We start from the raw sequence: 19,034 nt of genomic DNA, 5'->3' as shown, positions 1-19,034 counted from the left end.
CATAAAAGAGAGCCAAGCAAATTCTGGAGCTGAATTCTGCAGTGAATGACATGAAAAATGCAATAGAGAGCAACAGCAGAGTTGACCAAGCAGAAGAATCTCAGTAATACAGAAAACTGTAATAAGAGAAAAAGCAATTCATTATATAATGATAAAGGAGTCAACTCATCAGGAGGGTATAACAATCATAAATATATATGCACCCAACAATGGAGCACCTAAATATTTTAGCAAATGCTCCCAGCTCTGAAGGGAGAAATAGACAACAATACAATAATAGTTAGAGCCTTCAATGCCCCACTTTGAACAATGGACAAATCATCCAGACAGAAAATCAAGAAAGAAACATTGGATTTGAACTGTACTTTAGACCAAATGGATCTAACCCATATATATATAGAACATTCCACCCAACAGCAGCAGAATACGCATTTTCCTCAAGCACACATGAAACGTTCTCCAGGATAGATTATATCGTTAGGTCACAAAACGAGTATTAACAAATTTGAGAAGATTGAAATCATACTGACCATCTCATCTCATTTTCTTACCAAAATGGTATGAAACTAGAAATCAGTAACAGGAGTGTGAAAACAAAGGGAACAGAAACCAATGAAATAGAAAACAAATGGACAACAGAGAAAATTCACAAATGTGTGGAAATTAAACAACACACTCCTTTTTGTTTTGTTTATGGTTTCCTTTTCTGTGCAAAACTCTTAAGTTTAACTAGGTCCCGTTTGTTTAATTTTGTTTTTATTTTCATTACTCAAGGAGATGGCTTGAAAAAGATATTGCTGCAATTTATGTCAAAGAGTGTTCTGCCTATGTTTTCCTCTAAGAGTTTTATAGTATCTGGCCTTACATTTAGGTCTTTAATCCATTTGAGTTTATTTTTGTGTATGGTGTTAGGGAGTGTTCTAAACAACACACTCCTGAACAAACAATGAGTCACAGAAGAAATCAAAAGGGAAATTTTAAAAAATTTCTTGAGACAAACAAAAATGAAAACACACTATACCAAATCTTACAGATGTAGCAAAAGCAGTTCTAAGAGGGAAACATATGTATAGTGATAAATGTCTACATTAAGAAAAAAAAGATCTCAAATAAACAAACTAACTTTACACCTCAAAGAACTAGAAAAAAAACCAAACTAAGCCTAAAAGTTAGCAGAAGGAAGGAAATAACAAAGATCAGAGCAGAAATAAATGAAATAAGAGACCAGAAAGTCAATAGAAAAGGTCAATGAAACTAAGATCTGATTTTTTAAAAAGCATAAACATGGACAAACCTTTAGCTAGACGAAGAAAGAGAGAGGACTCAAATAAATAGAAATGAAAGAGAAGATATTCCAACTGTACCACAGAAATACAAAGCATCATAAGAGATTACTATGAACAATTGTATGTTAACAAATTTTATAACCTAGAATAAACGGATAAATCCCTGGCACATATAACCTACCAAGACAGAATCATGAAGTAATAGAAAATCTGAACAGACTAATGAGTAGGAGATTGAATCAGTATCAAAAACCTCCCAACAGGGCTTCCCTGGTGGCGCAGTGGTTGAGAGTCCGCCTGCCGATGCAGGGGACATGGGTTCGTGCCCTGGTCTGGGAAGATCCCACATGCCATGGAGCGGCTGGGCCTGTGAGCCATGGCCGCTGAACCTGCGCGTCCGGAGCCTGTGCTCCGCAACGGGAGAGGCCACAACAGTGAGAGGCCCATGTACCGCAAAAACAAACAAACAAACAAACAAACAAAAACCTCCCAGCAAAGAAAAGCCCAGGACCTATAGTCTTTACTGGTGAATTCTACTAAATACATAAAGAAAAATTAATACCAACCCTTCTCAAACTTTCAAAATTTTGAAGATCAGGGGACACTTTCAAACTTATTTTATGAGACCAGCATTACACTGATACCAAAGCCTTGTTGGACACTACAAGAAAAGAAAACTACAGGCCAATATCCCTAAAGTATATATGAATATGAACCAAGGATGGTTCATTCAACATACTCTAATCAATCAATGAGATGCATCACATTAACAGAATGAAGGGTAAACATCATAGAATCATCTCAATACGTGCAGAAAAAGAATTTGACAAAATTCAACGTCCTTTCATGATTAAAAAACTCTCAATAATAAGGCATAGAAATAACGTACCTCAACATAATAAAGGCCATACATGACAAGCCTACAGCTAACATCATACTCAACAGTGAAAACCTGAAAGCTTTTTCTCTAACATCAAGAAAAAGACAGGAATTTCCACTCTCACCACTTCTATTCAACATAGTAATAGCTAGAGTAATTAGGCAACAAAAAGAAATAAAAGGTGTCCAAGTTCTTAAAGAAGAAGTAAAAATGTCTGTTTACAAATGACATGATTCTATATATAGAAAACCCTAGACTCCACCAAAAATAAATAAATAAATGTTAGAACTAATACATGAATTCAATGAGGTTGAAGGATACAAAATCAATATACAAAAATCAGTTGCTTTTCTATATGTTAACAAATTATCAGAAATAGAAATTTAAAAAACAATTCTATTTACAATAGCATTAAAAACAATATTTAAGAATAAATTTAACCAAGAAGATGAAAGCTATATATGCTGAAAGCTATAAGACAGTGATGTAAAAATTGAGGGAGACACGAATGGAAGGATAACCCATGTTTATGGACTGGAAGAATTAATATTGTTAAAATGTCCATACCACCAAAGACAATCTGAAGATTCAGTGCAATCCCTATCAAAATTCCAATGGCATTTTTCACAGAAATAGAAAAAAATCCTAAAATTTGCTTGGAATCATAAAAGAATCTGAATAGCCAAAGCAGTCTTGAGAAAGAAGAACAAAGTTGGAGGCATCACAATTCCTGATTTCAAAGAACTGTATTACAAATCTATAGTAGATACAGACCAATGGAACAGATTTGAGAGCCTTTTATAAACCTTGATTTTGTCAAGAGTGCCAAGAATACTTAATGGTAAAAGGATAGTCTATTCAATAATGGTGTTTGGAAAACTGGATATCTACATGCAAAAGAATCAAACTGGACCCCTATTTTATAACATTCACAAAAGTTAACTCAAAATGGATAAAAGACTTAGAATGTAAGACCTGAAACTGTAAAACTCTTAGAGGAAAACATAGGTAAAAAGGTCCTTGATGTTGGTCTTAGCAATGATTTTTTTATATGGCACCCAAAACCTCAGGCAACAAAGCAAAAATAGACACCTGGGACTACATCAAATTAAACAGTGTCTGTACAGCAAAGGAAACCAAATGAAAAGGTAACCTATGGAATGGTAGAAAATGTTTGTAAACAATATATCTGATAGGTTAATATCCAAAATATATAAAGAACTTGGGCAACTCAATAGCAAAGAAACAAATAATTCAATTTTAAAATGGGCAGAACAGACATTTTTCCAGAGCAGACATACAAATGGCCAACAGGTACACAAAAAGTGCTCAACATCACTAATCACCAGGGAAATGCAAATTAAAACTACAATGAGATATCACCTCACACCTGCTAAGATGGCTTTTATAAAAAAGACAACAGATAACAAGTGTTGTCCAGGCTGTGGAGAAATTGTGCACTGTTGGTAGGAATGTAAGCTGGTACAGCCATTATGGAAAGCAGTATAGAGGTTCCTCAAAACAATTTAAAATAGAGCCGTATGATCCAACAATCCCACATTTGGGAATATATCTGAAGTAAGTGAAATCAGTCTCTCAAAGAGATACTTGCACTCCTATGTTTATTGTAGCATTATTCACAATAGCCAAGATATAAAAGCAAACTAGGTGTAAGGAAGATATGAAAGAAAATACACATACACAAAAAACATTATTCAGCCATGAGAAAAAAGAAAATCCTGCCATTTGCAACAGCATGTATGAAACTAGAGGACATTATGCTAAGTGAAATTAGGCAGACAAAGAAAGGTAAATACCGCATGATCTCATTTATCTGTGGAATTAAAAAAATTAAACTCAGAGAATAGAATGGTGGTTACTAGGGGCTGGAGAGTGAAGGAGATCGGAAGATTCCAGTCAAAGGGTACAAGTCTTCAGTTGTAATATGGATAAGCTCTGGGAATATAGTGTACAGCATGGTGACTATAGTTAATGTGTGTGTACTCTAGATTTTTGAAGAGTAGACCTTAGGCATTTTCTCTACAAAAAACAGTGACTGTGAGGAGATGGATGTATTAAATAACCCGATTTCACACAGTATACTATGTCAAATCATCATGTGGGTACCCTGTTAATAGATACAATTTTACTGGTCAATTATTCCCTAGTAAAGCTGAGAAAAAATTGAGAACATTTTCATCATCTCAAAACCCTTGATACCCATTAGCTATCTTCCCATCCCTCCCCCAACCCCAGCCCTAAACAACCACTGATCTACTTTCTATCTGTACCGATTTCTCTATTCTGGACTTTCATATGAATGGAATCATATAATATGTGAACTTTTGTATCTGGTTTCTTTCACTTAGCATAATGTTTTCAAGGTATATCCAAGCTGTATCATGTATCAGTACTTCATCCCTCTTTAGAGCTGAGTAATATTCCAGTGCATGGATCCCTTAGTCCACTGATGGACATTTGGGTTGTTTCCACTTTGGGCTATTATGAAAAATGCTGATATAAGCATTTGTGTACAAGTTTTTGTGTTTTCGTTTCTCTTCTTATATACCCAGGAATGGAACTATTGGGTCTTTTGGTAACTCTAGGTTTAATCATTTGAGGAACTGCCATTAAACAGGCTATTTTTCAAAGCATCTGCACTTTTACATTCCCATCAGCAATGTATGAGGGTTCTGATTTCTCTACATTATCTTTTTGATCATAACTCTCCTAATGGGTGGGAAGTGGTATTTGATGATGGTTTTTCTTTGGGGTGGGTTTACTTTTGTATATTTTTAGATGAGGCTTCTGATACTTGGAATTTGAGTGTCCTTACTGTTAAAATCAGTCTCACAGAGGCTCTATTTCTTATATGTGAAATAGGAAATGACAATAACTTTCTTCTAGGGTAGTTTTCCTGCTTTTTAAATTATAGTAAAATATAAATAAAATTACTATATTTAAGTGTGCAGTTCAGTGGCATTAAGTACATTCACGGTGTTGTGCAACCACCACTACCCTCCATCTTCAGAACTTTTTCATCTTCCTCGAGGGAAACTCTTTATCCATTCAACACTAACTCCCCATATTCACCAACCCGCCCCACTCCCACCCCAAGTGCCTGGCAGCCACCATAATGCTGCTATGAACATGGGTGTACAAATATCTATTCTGAGTCCCTGCTTTAAATTCTTTTGGGTGTATACCCAAAAGTGGAATTCCTAGATTACGTGGTAATTTTATGTTTGATTTTTTGAGGAACCACCATACTGTTTCCTACAGTGGCTGTACCATTTTACATTCCCACCAGCTTACACAAGGGTTCCAGTTTCTCCACATCCTCATCAGCACTTGTTATTTCCCCTTTTTCTTTTCTTTTTTTCAATAGTAGCATTCTAATGGGTGTGAAGTGGTATTTTATTGTGGTTTTGATTTGTATTTCCCTAATGATTAGTGATGTTGGGCATCTTTTCATGTGTTTATTGGCCATTTATATATCTTTGAGAAATGTCTATTCAAGCACTGTGCCCATTTTTATTTTATTTATTTAATTAATTAATTAATTTTTTTTTTTTTGGCGATATGCGGGCCTCTCACTGTTGTGGCCTCTCCCATTGCGGAGCACAGGCTCCGGACGTGCAGGCTCAGCAGCCATGGCTCACGGGCCCAGCCTCTCCGCGGTATGTGGGATCTTCCCAGACCGGGGCACGAACCCGTGTCCCCTGCATCAGCAGGCGGACTCTCAACCAGTGTGCCACCAGGGAAGCCCCTATGCCCATTTTTTAATCAGGTTGTTTGGTTTTGTTGTTGTTAAGTTGTAGATGCTCTTTATAAATACTGGATATCAATCCCTTATCAGATATATGATTTGCAAATATCTTCTGCCATTCCATGGTTGGCAGATATCTTCTGCCATTCCATGGTTGCCTTTTCACTGTTGATAGTATCCTTTGATGCACAAAAGTTTTTAATTTTGATGAAGTCCAGTTTATCTATCTTTTCTTTTGTTTTCTGTGCCTTGGTGTCATGTCCAAGAAATCATTGTTTAATCCATTATCATAAAGTATTCCCTTCTGAGACTTATAGTTTTAGCTCTTGGATCCATTTTGAGTTAACTTTTATAAACAGGGTCCAACTTATTTTTTACATGTTGCTATCCAGTTTTCCCAACATCACTTGTTGGGAAAAGTGACAGTGCTCATTGTGGTAGTGCTTATGGTGGCATTGCACATGGTGACTGTATTTTCCCCATTGAATGGTCGTGGCACCCTTGTCTAAAACCACTTGGCCTTATATGTGAGAGTTTATTTCTGGGTTCTCCATTCTATTCCTTCAGTCTATTTCTCTGTCTTTATGACTCAGTATAATATTGTTTTGATTATTATAGCTTTGTAGTAAGTTTTGAAATTGAGTATGTGAGACCATATAAATTTTAGATGTTTTTTTCTATCTGCAAAAAACACCATTGGAATTTTGATGAAAATTGCCTGGCATCTGTAGATTGCTTTTGGGTAGTATTGACAAATTAACAGTATTAAGTCTTCCACTGAACAGGAACAGTCTACCCTGTTCCTTCATGAACAGGGTACTCACTGTGCATTTGATGTGTATTTTCCTGATGACTAATGATATTGAGCCTCTTTTCATGTCCTTATTGGCTATTTGTATATCTTCCTTGGAGAAATGCCTGTTCAGATCCTCTGCTCATTTGTTTTCTTTGCCCATTTTTTTTTTTTTGATGCTTGCTTTTAAAGTTTATTGACACCTGTTTGGTCCCAACACACAAAACAGCACTTGAACCACAGAAAAAGTGTTCAAACAAAGTAGACAATTAAGAAAAACATCTCTTCCCCAAGCTCAATCCAAACAGTACAAGATGGGAAATGGGGTTTTGGTGATAACTTTTGTCTTTTTTTAAACAGATAAATCTAATCTGGTATATCTTTCCACCCAGAAATAAAGAATTTCGCTGTCTTAATTCTCATACATCATTTTGTCACATCATTCAGTTAAGCCTCTAGATTACAAAAAATGGATAGCAATTGGACTGGCCATTGTGGAGTACATTATGAACACAATGAGCTTTGCTGTATTCTCACATCTTCAGCCAGCAATTGTTGGAGTCACACACACGTCCCAGGCTGACTGGTGACTCCAGTGAATGATTCAACCACACCCACACCACAGCACACAACTCCAGTCTCTTCTTTGTCTGTTGCCCAAAGAAGCTGCTCTTTGAGGCTGTTCCTAGTGACTTGTAATGGTGCCTCTTACATCTTTAAAGTCCACATTCCTTACCTTCAAGCAAAACTAAAGTAGCTGTGCAGTTTTCCCAGCACTGCTTATTGAAGAGGCTGTCTTTTTTCCATTGTATTCTCTTTCCTCCTTTATCAAAGATAAGGTGACCATATGTGCATGGGTTTATCTCTGGGCTTTCTATCCTGTTCCATTGATCTATATTTCTGTTTCTGTGCCAGTACCATACTGTCTTGATTACTGTAGCTTTGTAGTATAGTCTGAAGTCTGGGAGCCTGATTCCTCCAGCTCCGTTTTTCTTCCTCAAGATTGCTGTGGCTATTCAGGGTCTTTTGTATTTCCATACATATTGTGCAATTTTTTGTTGTAGTTCTGTGAAAAATGCCACTGGTAGTTTTATAGGGATTGCATTGAATCTGTAGATTGCTTTGGAGGGTATAGTCATTTTCACAATGTTGACTCTTCCAATCCAAGAACATGGTATATCTCTCATTCTGTTTGTATCATCTTTAATTTCTTTCATCAGCGTCTTATACTTTTCTGCATACAGGTTTTTTGTCTCCTTAGGTAGGTTTATTACTAGGTATTTTATTTTTGTTGCAATGGTAAACAGGAGTGTTCCCTTAATTTCTCTTTCATATTTTTCATCATTAGTGTATAGGAATGCAAGAGATTTCTGTGCATTAATTTTGTATCCTGCTACTCTACCAAATTCATTGATAAGCTCTAGTAGTTTTCTGGTAGCATCTTTAGGATTCTCTATGGATAGTATCATGACATCTGCAAACAGTGACAGTTTTACTTCTTCTTTTCCAGTTTGTATTCCTTTTATTTCTTTTTCTTCTCTGATTGCTGTGGCTAAAACTTCCAAAACTATGTTGAATAAGAGTGGTGAGAGTGGGCAACCTTGTCTTGTTCCTGATCTTAGAGAAAACTGTTTCAGTTTTTCACCATTGAGAATGATGTTGGCTGTGGGTTTGTGATATATGGCCTTTATTATGTTGAGGTAGGTTGCCTCTTTGCCTACTTTCTGGAGAGTTTTTATCATAAATGGGTGTTGAATTTTGTCAAAACTTTTTTTTTTTTTTTTTGCGGTACGCGGGCCTCTCACTGTTGTGGCCTCTCCCGTTGCGGAGCACAGGCTCTGGACACGCAGGCTCAGCAGCCATGGCTCATGGGCCCAGCCAGTCCACGGCATGTGGGATCCTCCCGGACCGGGGCACGAACCCGTGTCCCCTGGATCGGCAGGCAGACTCTCAACCACTGCGCCACCAGGGAAGCCCCCTGAGTCTGTCTTCTTTCATTCAGTGTAATGTTTATGAGATCCATCCATGTTTGTTGCTTATATATATTTTCTTAAATTTACTTACGTATTCATTTAAAAAAACTTACTGTAAATGCTATTTTAAAATTTTCAAAGTTCAATTTTTTTTATATCTAGGTTATAAAAATGAAATCTATTTTTGTATATTGACTTTGAGTTTCATGACCTTGCTAAATTCACTTTAAGTTCTAGCAGCTTTTATTTTGTAGATTCCTTAAGATTTTACACATATATAATCATGTCATGTTTGAACAAAGCCAATTTATGTGCTTTTAATTTCTTTTTCTTGCCTTATTGCACTGACTGGGACCCCTAGGACAGTGTTGAGTAGACGTGGTTAAGGCAGATATCCTTGCCTTGTTCTTGATTCTAGGCAAAAAATATTGTCTTTCAAGTGTCATGTTAGCTGTAAGTTTTTCATAGATGCCATTTATCAGATTGAGGAAGTTGCCTTCTATTCCTATTTTGTTGAGAGTTGAATAGATGTTGAATTTTGTCCAATTTTATTTCTGCATGTGTTTGTCACATTGGAATCATATGACCTGCTTTGGCCAGTGAATGCCAGTCACAGGCATGTCTCCTGGGCAGGAGCCAGTGTAGGATTTGCTACATTATTTCTCCACGGCTGCAGTCATGGTAGAAGCTCCTGTTGAGATGAAGCACTGGACATGAATGTGAGCAAGACATGAACTTTTGCCGAAATAAGCCACAAGACTGGGTGTCTGTTTATTGTGCATTATAGCTTAACAGAGAAGGTTCTTGCCCTCAGGACAAACTCTTTGCCTTCATGGATCTTACATTCTAGTGCAAAGGAAGCAGAACAACAAATACACATTATAATGTCAGCTAGAGATGAGTAGAATGAAAAACAAAGCAGATATAGCAGGACACAGGGATAGAGAATGTTTTCGTTTTAAATAGGGGTATTGGGGAAGAAGGTAACAGGTGAGCTGAGACCTGAATGAAGTGAGGGAGGGTCTGTGAGGTGTCGGGGGAGGGGTGTTCTCGGTAGAGGGACCAGCCATGCTCAGCCCTAAGACAGGAATTCAAGATTCTTCTGGGCACGGAGGATTGTGACAGAGCTGAAAGAGCCATCCTCGAAGAGGAAGCAGGGAAGGGCACATCCACCCAAGGGGCCCTGTGGCCCATTCTGGTTTTGTGGGGACCAGAGAAGCTGTTGGACAGCAGATGTCTAGTTGGCGATGGTCTTGTCACACTCCTTATACACCAGTGTCCCTCAGCTCCTGGGATTTTGAACAGTGGGGCCGGGCAAGCAGGGAAAAAGGAGTCACTGAACTTCTTCTTGACCTTCAGGCACAGAGGTTTGTTTTCTCTGAGAAAACCCATGTGACTGACCTTTATTAGATAGTTCATGACCATGACTTTCCTGAAAGTTATCTCCACCGTAAAACTCTTCAACAGCTTGCTACTGTCCTTAAGAAGAAGCCTAAACTCAACTCTATTGTCAGGCTCACCTCCTGTCTCCTCCTTCCCCTCACAGAATTCTGCTTCCGTCACACTGGGTCGCTTTCAGTTCCTGCACTGAGACGTGCTTTCTCTGAGCCTTTGCAAAGGCTGTTCCTTCAGTTAGGAACGCTCTTCCTCCCTTCTCCTGGCTCACATCCCTCAGGACTCAGTTTAAATGTCAGTCCTCCTGGGAGGCTTCCCAGACTAGCTTAGGTGCTTCCATCAAATGCTATCTTAGCGTCTTGTCCTTCTATGAACATAGCACTCATCACACTGTATTGTAGCTTTACAAAGTTATCAAGTCATTCAATATACAGAGAAGTATAAAAAATAATATAGAGAGCACGCATAAATCTATCACCCTACCTAAGCAATAACTTCGCTGGCTGAAGCCCACCGTGAAGCTGGCCTTCAACATTGTGCTTCCTCCCTATTCCCAGCCACGGCTTAAATTCAGTGTTTAACTTTCCATATGTATCTTTATACTTTTATTACACATGCATATAAGCCTAAACAACATATCTATTTTGCTTGGCTTTACACTTTATGTATGATATTACAAAGATACTTCTGCAACTTGCATTTCCCCCTCAGCCTTATTTTTGAGATTCATCCGTGTGGACACAGGTAAGTCTAGATCATTTCTACTGCCGTATGCATTACACCACAATTCATCCATTTTCTCCACTGATGGACATTTAGATCATTTACAGGTTCTTGCAGTTTCAAACCACTCCGCCTCAAGAATGACTGGATCTGCCTTTCATGCGTATGATCGTTTCCCCGGGCGCAAAGCTAGGAGTGTAACCGCGGGGACATCGTGCCTGCGAGCCTTTAACTTCATCCGGGACTGGCAACCAGCTCTTCCAAGTGGTGGTAACACACGGTGGCTTTTATGGCTTTCATGTCGCAACTCTCCCTCTGGATAGCAAACGCCTTGGGGGCTGGGACTGAGAACAGTGGACAGAGGACACTAACATCCGTTTGTATGGCGAATGGCTGGACGCAGGGATTCAGCGGAATGTCGCTCAGCGGGTGGCGAGGGACCGCGGAGCGGCGGCTCGGGGCCTGCGGGGCCCTCTTTTCCCGACACCACGCGTCTCTCCTCAGGACAAAAAAAAACAAAAAAGCAAAACCCTGTGCAGCGGCTCCGGGCGCGCTGAGCTCCCCTCCCCCGGAAGACCCGCCCCCGCCCCGCCCCCGCGGTGGCTCGCGCGCCGCCCCCGGGGCCGAGCGCCGGGCGATGACGGGCGCGCGGCCGTGTGCGGCCGGGCAGCGCGGGTTCCGGGAGTGCGGCGGCGGCGGCGGCGGCGGCGCGGGGGCAGCAGGCGGCATGAGCGGGGCGGGGGGCGCAGGCCGGGCACTGGCCGCGCTGCTGCTGGCCGCGTCCGTGCTGAGCGCCGCGCTGCTGGCCCCCGGCGGCTCCCCGACGTCAGGTGAGTGCGCCCTCCGGCCGGGCCCGCGGGGCGGCGACTGTCCCCTCCCCGGGGCGGCGCGCGGGACAGCTCGGGAGGAGCAGCGCCCAGAACTCGCGTGTCGTTTCCGCTGCGCTGTCGTGGCGGGGCCGGGGCTCTTGCACGGAGGCCGACCCGCAGGAGGACGCAGGAGGGCGGGAGTGGCCCTCCTCGGGCTTCATCGAGTGCCTTTGACCGGGAGACCTGTCGCCCCCGAATGCAAAGCTGATCGGAGCCGGGCCGGCGCCCCGCTCTGTCCGCCGCACGGAGGAGTTGCGGAGAACCTGCCGGAGCCGCGGCCTGAGCGCGCAGCCCCGTGCGCGGCGGGACGGAGAGGCCGGCTCGGCTGCGCTGGGCTCCGGGGTCACCGCGGCTCGGGCCGGGGGCGCAGCGGGAGCGCGCGGGAGGCGGCGGGCTCGGGAGCTGGCGGCCGAGGCGCGGTGTCGGATCTCGAGCGAGCCTCCCCGGCCCGCTGGGTTGTTCCGCTTCCATGGTGACGGGCGGAGCGCCGGGGTCGCGGTCTGCAGGGGGGCCCCGGGCGAGGTCGGCGGCCTGGGAGGGCTCGGCGGGGGCAGTGCTCATGTCCGGCAGGGAGGAGAGGAGAGCTGAACCTCGGCTCAGCGAGCGTTTCCCCAGCTTGCCTGGTCTCCGAGCTCGCCAGGGAAGTGGGAAAAAAAAGGCAAATTCCAGGGCCTACCGCTAGACCCCTTGGACGAGGACCCGGGGCCCTAGAAGATCTCAGTCCCAAGCCCTCCCCAGGGGATGCTGTGGTCGAAGGTGGTGGGATCAGCCAAGGGCAGCAAACCCGGTTCGGTCAGTGCTGGGGAAGGTCTCCTTATCACCTGGGGAGCTGGGGGCCACTTGCCTCTGCTCCCGTCATCCCATCATCACCTTTGTATCAGAACGCGGGGGTTTTGGTGTCAGCGTGTGTGGTCCAAACTGCCCCTCCTCCTCAATCAAAATGTTGTAGGGAGAAGACAAAATCAATTTTGAAAAAGCATCTTAGCTGATTACGTTTAATACAGTGTCTCCCCCGCCCCCGAGCTCAGTCTCGTCACTCCCTCCCTTTTATAATCGAGGAACAGACCTCAAGGGGTTACATAATCTGCCCTGTCACAACTTGTCAGGGACAGATCCTGTACAACGCTCTATTTTTGTGCTTTAGCATCAGTTAAAACTGATAATTATTGTAGGAAAAAGGTAAGTTTCTAAGCAGTGATTCTGTGTAGTGAGGGAGAGCGTACTAAGTACCGTTCTGAAGCCATCCACTCCAGAACCTTCACAGAGCCGTGTTGCCAAGTCAGCCAGGCTTTTAGTGCCACCTGGAGGCCAAATTTGGGCGGGACAGATTCCTACTAAGACCTCCACCTTTATATGATTTGTGGACTCAAGTTTACTTAAAAGAAAAAAAAAAATAAGTAGACTATGTCTTTTAAAATATGCTCAGCAAAGACACGAGCAGGGAGCTAGAACCAGAAATTAAATATTTGGAAATGAAGTAAAAGCCTAATATGCGAGCAGTACAGTTACTTGGGCACTATTGAAACGTGACTTTGTTTCGTTTATTTCCTCACCAAGACATTGTAGACAAGAAGAAGGAATTGTCTGTTGTATGTAATGCTTCTTGAGGCTTCCCTGGTATATATATTTTTAATATTTATTTACTTATTTGGTTGCGCAGGGCGAGTTGCGGCAGGCGGGCTCCTTAGTTGTGGAATGCAAACTCTTAGTTGCGGCATGCAAACTCTTAGTTGCAGCATGCATGTGGGATCTAGTTCCCTGACCAGGGATGGAACCTCGGGCCCCCTGCATTGGGAGCGCGGAGTCTTAACCACTGCGCCACGAGGGAAGTCCCTGTCCTGGTATTTATAAGTTCAGCTGTTGGCAGTTTTTTCTAGAAACTGAGCATCAGTTTCAATTTCGGCGTCATATTGGATGGCTTAGGAATTTTGTCCTTTGTGTTTGTGTGTGTGTGTGTGTGTGTGTGAGTGATACAGACTACAGATTCATTGGGTTTTTAAAAAATTCATTGTATTGAACGATAGCTGATTTATAATGTGTTAATTTCTGCTATATGGCAAAATGATTCAGTTATACGTATATATACGTTCTTTTTCATATTCTTTTCCGTTGTGGTTTATCACAGGATACTGAATATAGTTCCCTGTGCTCTATAGTAGGACCTTGTTGCTTATCCATTCTATATATAATAGTTTGCATCTGCTAATCCCACAGACTCATTGGTTTTTTTAAAAAAATGCTCAAATAATGCAAAAAGGTACAAAGGTGTCAGAATCCTCTGGCCTTACACTCACAGTGTCTGTTGCTGTTGTCTTGGGGAGGATAATAAGTGTTGATGAGGGTGTGGAGAGAAGGGAACCCTCCTACACTGTTGGTGGGAATGTAAATTGGTGCAGCCACTATGGAGAACAGTTTGGAGGTTCCTCAAAAAACTAAAAATAGAACTGCCATATGATCCAGCAATTCCACTCCTGGGTATGTAACTGAAGAAAATGAAAACATTAATTCAAAAAGATACGTGCACCCAGTGTTCATAGCAGCATTGTTTACAATAGCCAAGATATGGAAGCAACCTAAGTGTCCATCAACAGATGAATGGATAAAGATGTGGTACATATATACAATGGAATATTACTCAGCCATAAAAAAGAATGAAATAATGCCATTTGCAGTAACATGGATGGAACTAGAGGGTATTATGCTAAGTGAAATAAGTCAGAGAAAGGCAAATACTGTATGTTGTAATTTATATGTGGAATCTAAAAATAAAACGAATGAATATAACAAAACAGAAATAGACTCACAGATATAGAGAACAAACTAGTGGTTACCAGTGGGGAAAGGAAAGGGGGAGGGGCAAGAATGAGGGTAGAGGATTAAGAGATACAAACTGCTATGTAGAAAATAAACTACAAGGATATATTGTATAGCATGAGGAATATGGCCAATATTTTATCGTAACTTTAAATGGAGTATAATCTATAAAACTTTTGAATCACTATGTAGTACACCTGAAACTAGTATATTGTAAATCAGCTATACCTCAATTTAAAAAATACAAAAAATAAATCATACTGGTTGGGCAGAGATTCTGATTTAATAGGTCTGGGGTGGAGCCAGGGCATTGGTTTTGTTTTATTTTTAAATTATTTATTAATTTGTTAATGTTATTATTTTATTTATTTATTTATATTTTATTTTTGGCCGTGTTCGGCCTTTGTTGCTGCATGCGGGCTTTCTCTAGTTGCAGCGAGTGGGGGCTACTCTTCATTGCAATGTGCGGGCTTCTCATTGCGGTGGCTTCTCTTGTTGTGGAGCACGGGCTCTAGGCACACGGGCTTCAGTAGCTGTGGCATGTGGGCTCAGTAGTTGTGGCTCCTGGGCTCTAGAGCGCAGGCTCAGCAGTTGTGGCGCACGGACTTAGTTGCTCCGCGGCATGTGGGATCTTCCTGGACCAGGGCTCGAACCCCTGTCCCCTGCATTGGCAGGCGGATTCTTAACCACTGCACCACCAGGGAAGTCTGGTTTTGTGGGTTTTTTAGCTTGCCAGGTAATTCTGATGTTCAGCTAGCATTAACCCTTCATACAACCTTATATAAAATAATATTGATGACAATTAAGAACTTTCAAAGTCTGAAATTCACATGGAAAAACTAAGCATGAAACAAGAACCATATTCCACCCACCACTGAAGACTCATAGAAGTATGAATAAAAACAGTAGTTACTACAGCTCCGAAGGGATGATGCTGTATAGAACAATTATGGAGGAAAAGGTCAACAGCTAGTGATAAATTTGCAGATGGAGGCTCTCAAACCTGAACAAGGGAAATGAAAAAGAGAAATACTTGAAAACATTATGACAAGTATGTCAAAGGATTTAATATCACAGGGGCTAAGTGGTTAAATAAACATTCCAACAATTCACAGGAAAGGAAAGTACTGATAGTCAACATTTGGAAAACATGTTCGAACTTGCTAATTGTTAGTTCAGAACTAAAATAATAAGGAAATTATATTTTCTATACATCAGGCTAAAAAGCAAGGGAAAAAATTAAACTGGCCCAGCTGCTAGGGAACAGATCTGCTTAGTCTCAGGAGACTGGGAGCATAGAGGTTAGGTGCTGGCCAGACTGGTGAGTCATTCTGGTGGGTGACCTCTCCAGGCCTCCCATACCTCATCTGGAGGCTGGAGACACCAGCAGCTGTTTCACGAGGCTGTTGGGACCTGGAGCACAGTAAGTGTGTCGTTTTCGGTGTCACCTGGGAGCTGATGAACACCACAGTTGTCTTTGTAAACTGGCACAATTAAATTGGGAGAGGAATTTGGCTAAACATATCAAAAACTATTTAAAAAGCTATTTTTGGTTGAAAATTTCACTCCTGGAAGTTCATTCTTAAGGAACTATGTTGAAAGAAGAGCATGTTGATTTTCAGATGTCTATAGCGCCATTTTTATATAGGATATAGCATCATTTCTTATAATTGGAAAAAAGGGGAATGGGGGGAATTGGAAATAAGGTTAAATGAAAAGAGAAGAAACAACTTTTCAAAATACTTAACCACATGTTCCTGATTCTGACGAAGCCCCTGTTGTCCCCTGCATTGGTTGGATGTGGCCCAGAGCATTATAATCATCATTTGTTGAACACTTACTTTGATTGAGGTTCTATGTCAAGCACTTTGCTTGTGTTATCAATTTTAGCCTCCCCAGCAATCGTCCGAAGCACACACTGTTATGACCCCTAATTTATTGATGAGGACGCTGAGGCAGGGTGGGGTCCAGATTCAAGTTGGCCCAACGTGGAGTCCACACACTTAACCCACCATGTTATACTCCTGGTCTCAAATGCTGCTTCTGCTGGCCGCTCGCCATAGGGCGACCAAAGAACAGAAGAAGTGATTGATAGAGCTTTGCTTAGCCTGGAGGGGAAAAAAAGCTTCAGTAGATTATTAAAAGTTACATACTCTGTGTTTTGTCTTCACTGAGAGCTAAATAAGGGTAAATTAGGAGAAACGCTAAAAATGAGGGATTTAGGCTGGCTGCAGTGAAGAATTTTCTGAATTAACCAGATGAGGTACTGGGGAGCCCTGAATTAAGCTTTCATATTACAAAATTAAAGAGGCTAGATTATTACCTTTCTGGTTGTGTTATTAAATAGTTTCCCTTAACACTTACACTGTTCGTGGGAATGTAAATTGTTACAACCACTGTGGAGAACAGTATGGAGGTTCCTTAAAAAACTAAAAATAGAGCTACCATATGATCCAGCAATCCCACTCCTGGGCATATATCTGGAAAAAAACATAATTTGAAAAGACACATGCACCCCAGTGTTCATTGCAGCACTATTTACAATAGCCAGGACATGGAAGCAACCTAAATGTCCATCAACAGAGGAATGGATAAAGAAGATGTGGTATATATATACAATGGAGTATTACTCAGCCATAAAAAAGAATGAAATAATGCCATTTGCATCAACATGGATGCAGCTAGAGATTATCATACTAAGTGAAGTAAGTCAGACAAAGACAAATATCATATGATATCACTTATATGTGGAATCTAAAAATAAATGATACAAATGAACTTATTTACAAAACAGAAACAGACTCACAAACTTTGAAAACAAACATGGTTACCAAAGGGGAAATGTGTGTGGGGAGGAATAAATTAGGAGTTTGGGATTAGCATATACACACTACTATATGTATGTATATATAATAGATAATTAACAAGGCCCTACTGTATAGCACGGGGGACTCAGTATTCTGTAATAAGCTATATGGGAAAAGAATCTGAAAAAGAATGGATATATGGGGACTTCCCTGGTGGCGCAGTGGATAAGACTCTGTGCTCCCAATGCAGGGGGCCTGGGTTCGATCCCTGGTCAGGGAACTAGATCCCACATGCATGCCGCAACTAAGAGTTCGCATGCCACAACTAAGGAGCCCACCTGCCACAACTGAGGAGCCCACGTGCTGCAACTAAGGAGCTGGCAAGCTGCAACTAAGGAGGCCGCCTGCTGCAACTAAGACCCAGTGCAACCAAATTAATTAATTAATTTAAAAAATAAAGAATGGATATATGTATGGACATATGTATAATGGAATCACTTTGCTCTACACCTGGAACTAACACAACATTGTAAATCAACTAGACTCCAGTATAAAATAAAAAATTAAATTAAAGTTTCCCTTTTTTTCTTTTGCCTAGAGGCTAGATGGTAATTTCTCTTTCACATAATATAACAGATATAAATGGCCCAGTTGATCTGGATGAAACACTTTGCTTTAACTTTAGCCAATAATAGTTCACTGTTTTCCTACCAAATTGGCAGACTGAAAGGTAGAAGATGCATCATCCTTATGGTACCCTAAGAGCATCTGGTAAAAGTGATGAGCTCTAAGCCCAGGGAATATGGAGCAGTGGCTCTTTCTGCCCTTCAAACTTACCCTCTCTCCTTCCCCGCCTCACGTCTGCCATGGAAACCAGGAGATGCAGAACTCCAAACAAAAGTGACATCAGGCAGAGCTTCTCGGACTGTAAAGGGCGTGCATATCCCCCAGGAACACCGCTGCTCTGCGCGTCCTGACTCCCTAGTCTGGGGTCCTGCAGGTCTTAAGAGCTGTCCATCCCAGCTCAGAGCTGAGTGATGTGGGCCAGGAAAGTTGGAGCTTCGGAATCACGCAGATTGGGTTCACGTCAGTGATGTCACTGAAAAACTCTGGCCATGGCAGTTATGTAATTTTTGTGAGCCTTCATTTCTTCATCCATAGGATGGAGAAAATACCTAGCTCATGAGGTTGTCATATTATCAAATAGAAGTTGCATGGAAACAACTAAACTTGGTGCCCCTCACACCTTAGTCCTTGGTGACTGTAAGATGCGAATGGTGTTGACTGAATCCTTGTTTGTAGTAGAGGCATGTGTGTGGAAGGGAGCTGGGTGCGTGTGTGCATGTGCACATCCGTGTGGACATGGCATGAGGGACAAGAGACCCGAGGCCTTTGAGAAGTGCTCCTGGGAAGCCACTTTCCACTCTGATGCACTTTGTCTCTGACACACATCTTTCAGGTGCCTTCTTTTTCTTTTTCTTTTTCTTTTTCTAATTCTTACCAGACTTAGGGAAAAAAAGGCGCTTGGAGCTGAAGATGGACCAGGCTTTGCTGCTCATCCGTAATGAACTGCCTGGGACAAACTTGACGGTCTACTGGAATCTCGATCGCTGTTATCACGTAGGTGCCGCGTGCTTGCTCACAGTTGTGTCTGCTTTGGGGCTCGTTTGATATGGCCCCAGTGCTGTCAGACCTGAAGCCCTTCACATGTTAGCTTCAGCCTTA

At 41.7% G+C, this 19,034-nt stretch overlaps 1 protein-coding gene across 1 annotated transcript in view; it reads left to right on the top strand.

The window, feature by feature from the left end:
- The first annotated feature begins 11,214 nt into the window (after window positions 1-11,214).
- Window positions 11,215-19,034, top strand: part of HGSNAT (heparan-alpha-glucosaminide N-acetyltransferase) — a 48,484-nt gene continuing 40,664 nt past the window's right edge. The window contains exons 1-2 of the mRNA XM_081220960.1: window positions 11,215-11,649; window positions 18,814-18,929. Of these exons, the coding sequence (XP_081077086.1) occupies window positions 11,235-11,649; window positions 18,814-18,929 (531 nt within the window). The 5' untranslated portion in view covers window positions 11,215-11,234. The remainder of the gene's footprint in view (window positions 11,650-18,813; window positions 18,930-19,034) is intronic.

This window comes from Mesoplodon bidens (assembly GCF_964165515.1).
Source record: "Mesoplodon bidens genome assembly, chromosome: 20".
NCBI classification, from domain to species: Eukaryota; Metazoa; Chordata; class Mammalia; order Artiodactyla; family Ziphiidae; genus Mesoplodon; species Mesoplodon bidens.
Note: the sequence above shows the minus strand (reverse complement) of the source record. Positions and strands in the feature narration are given on the sequence as shown.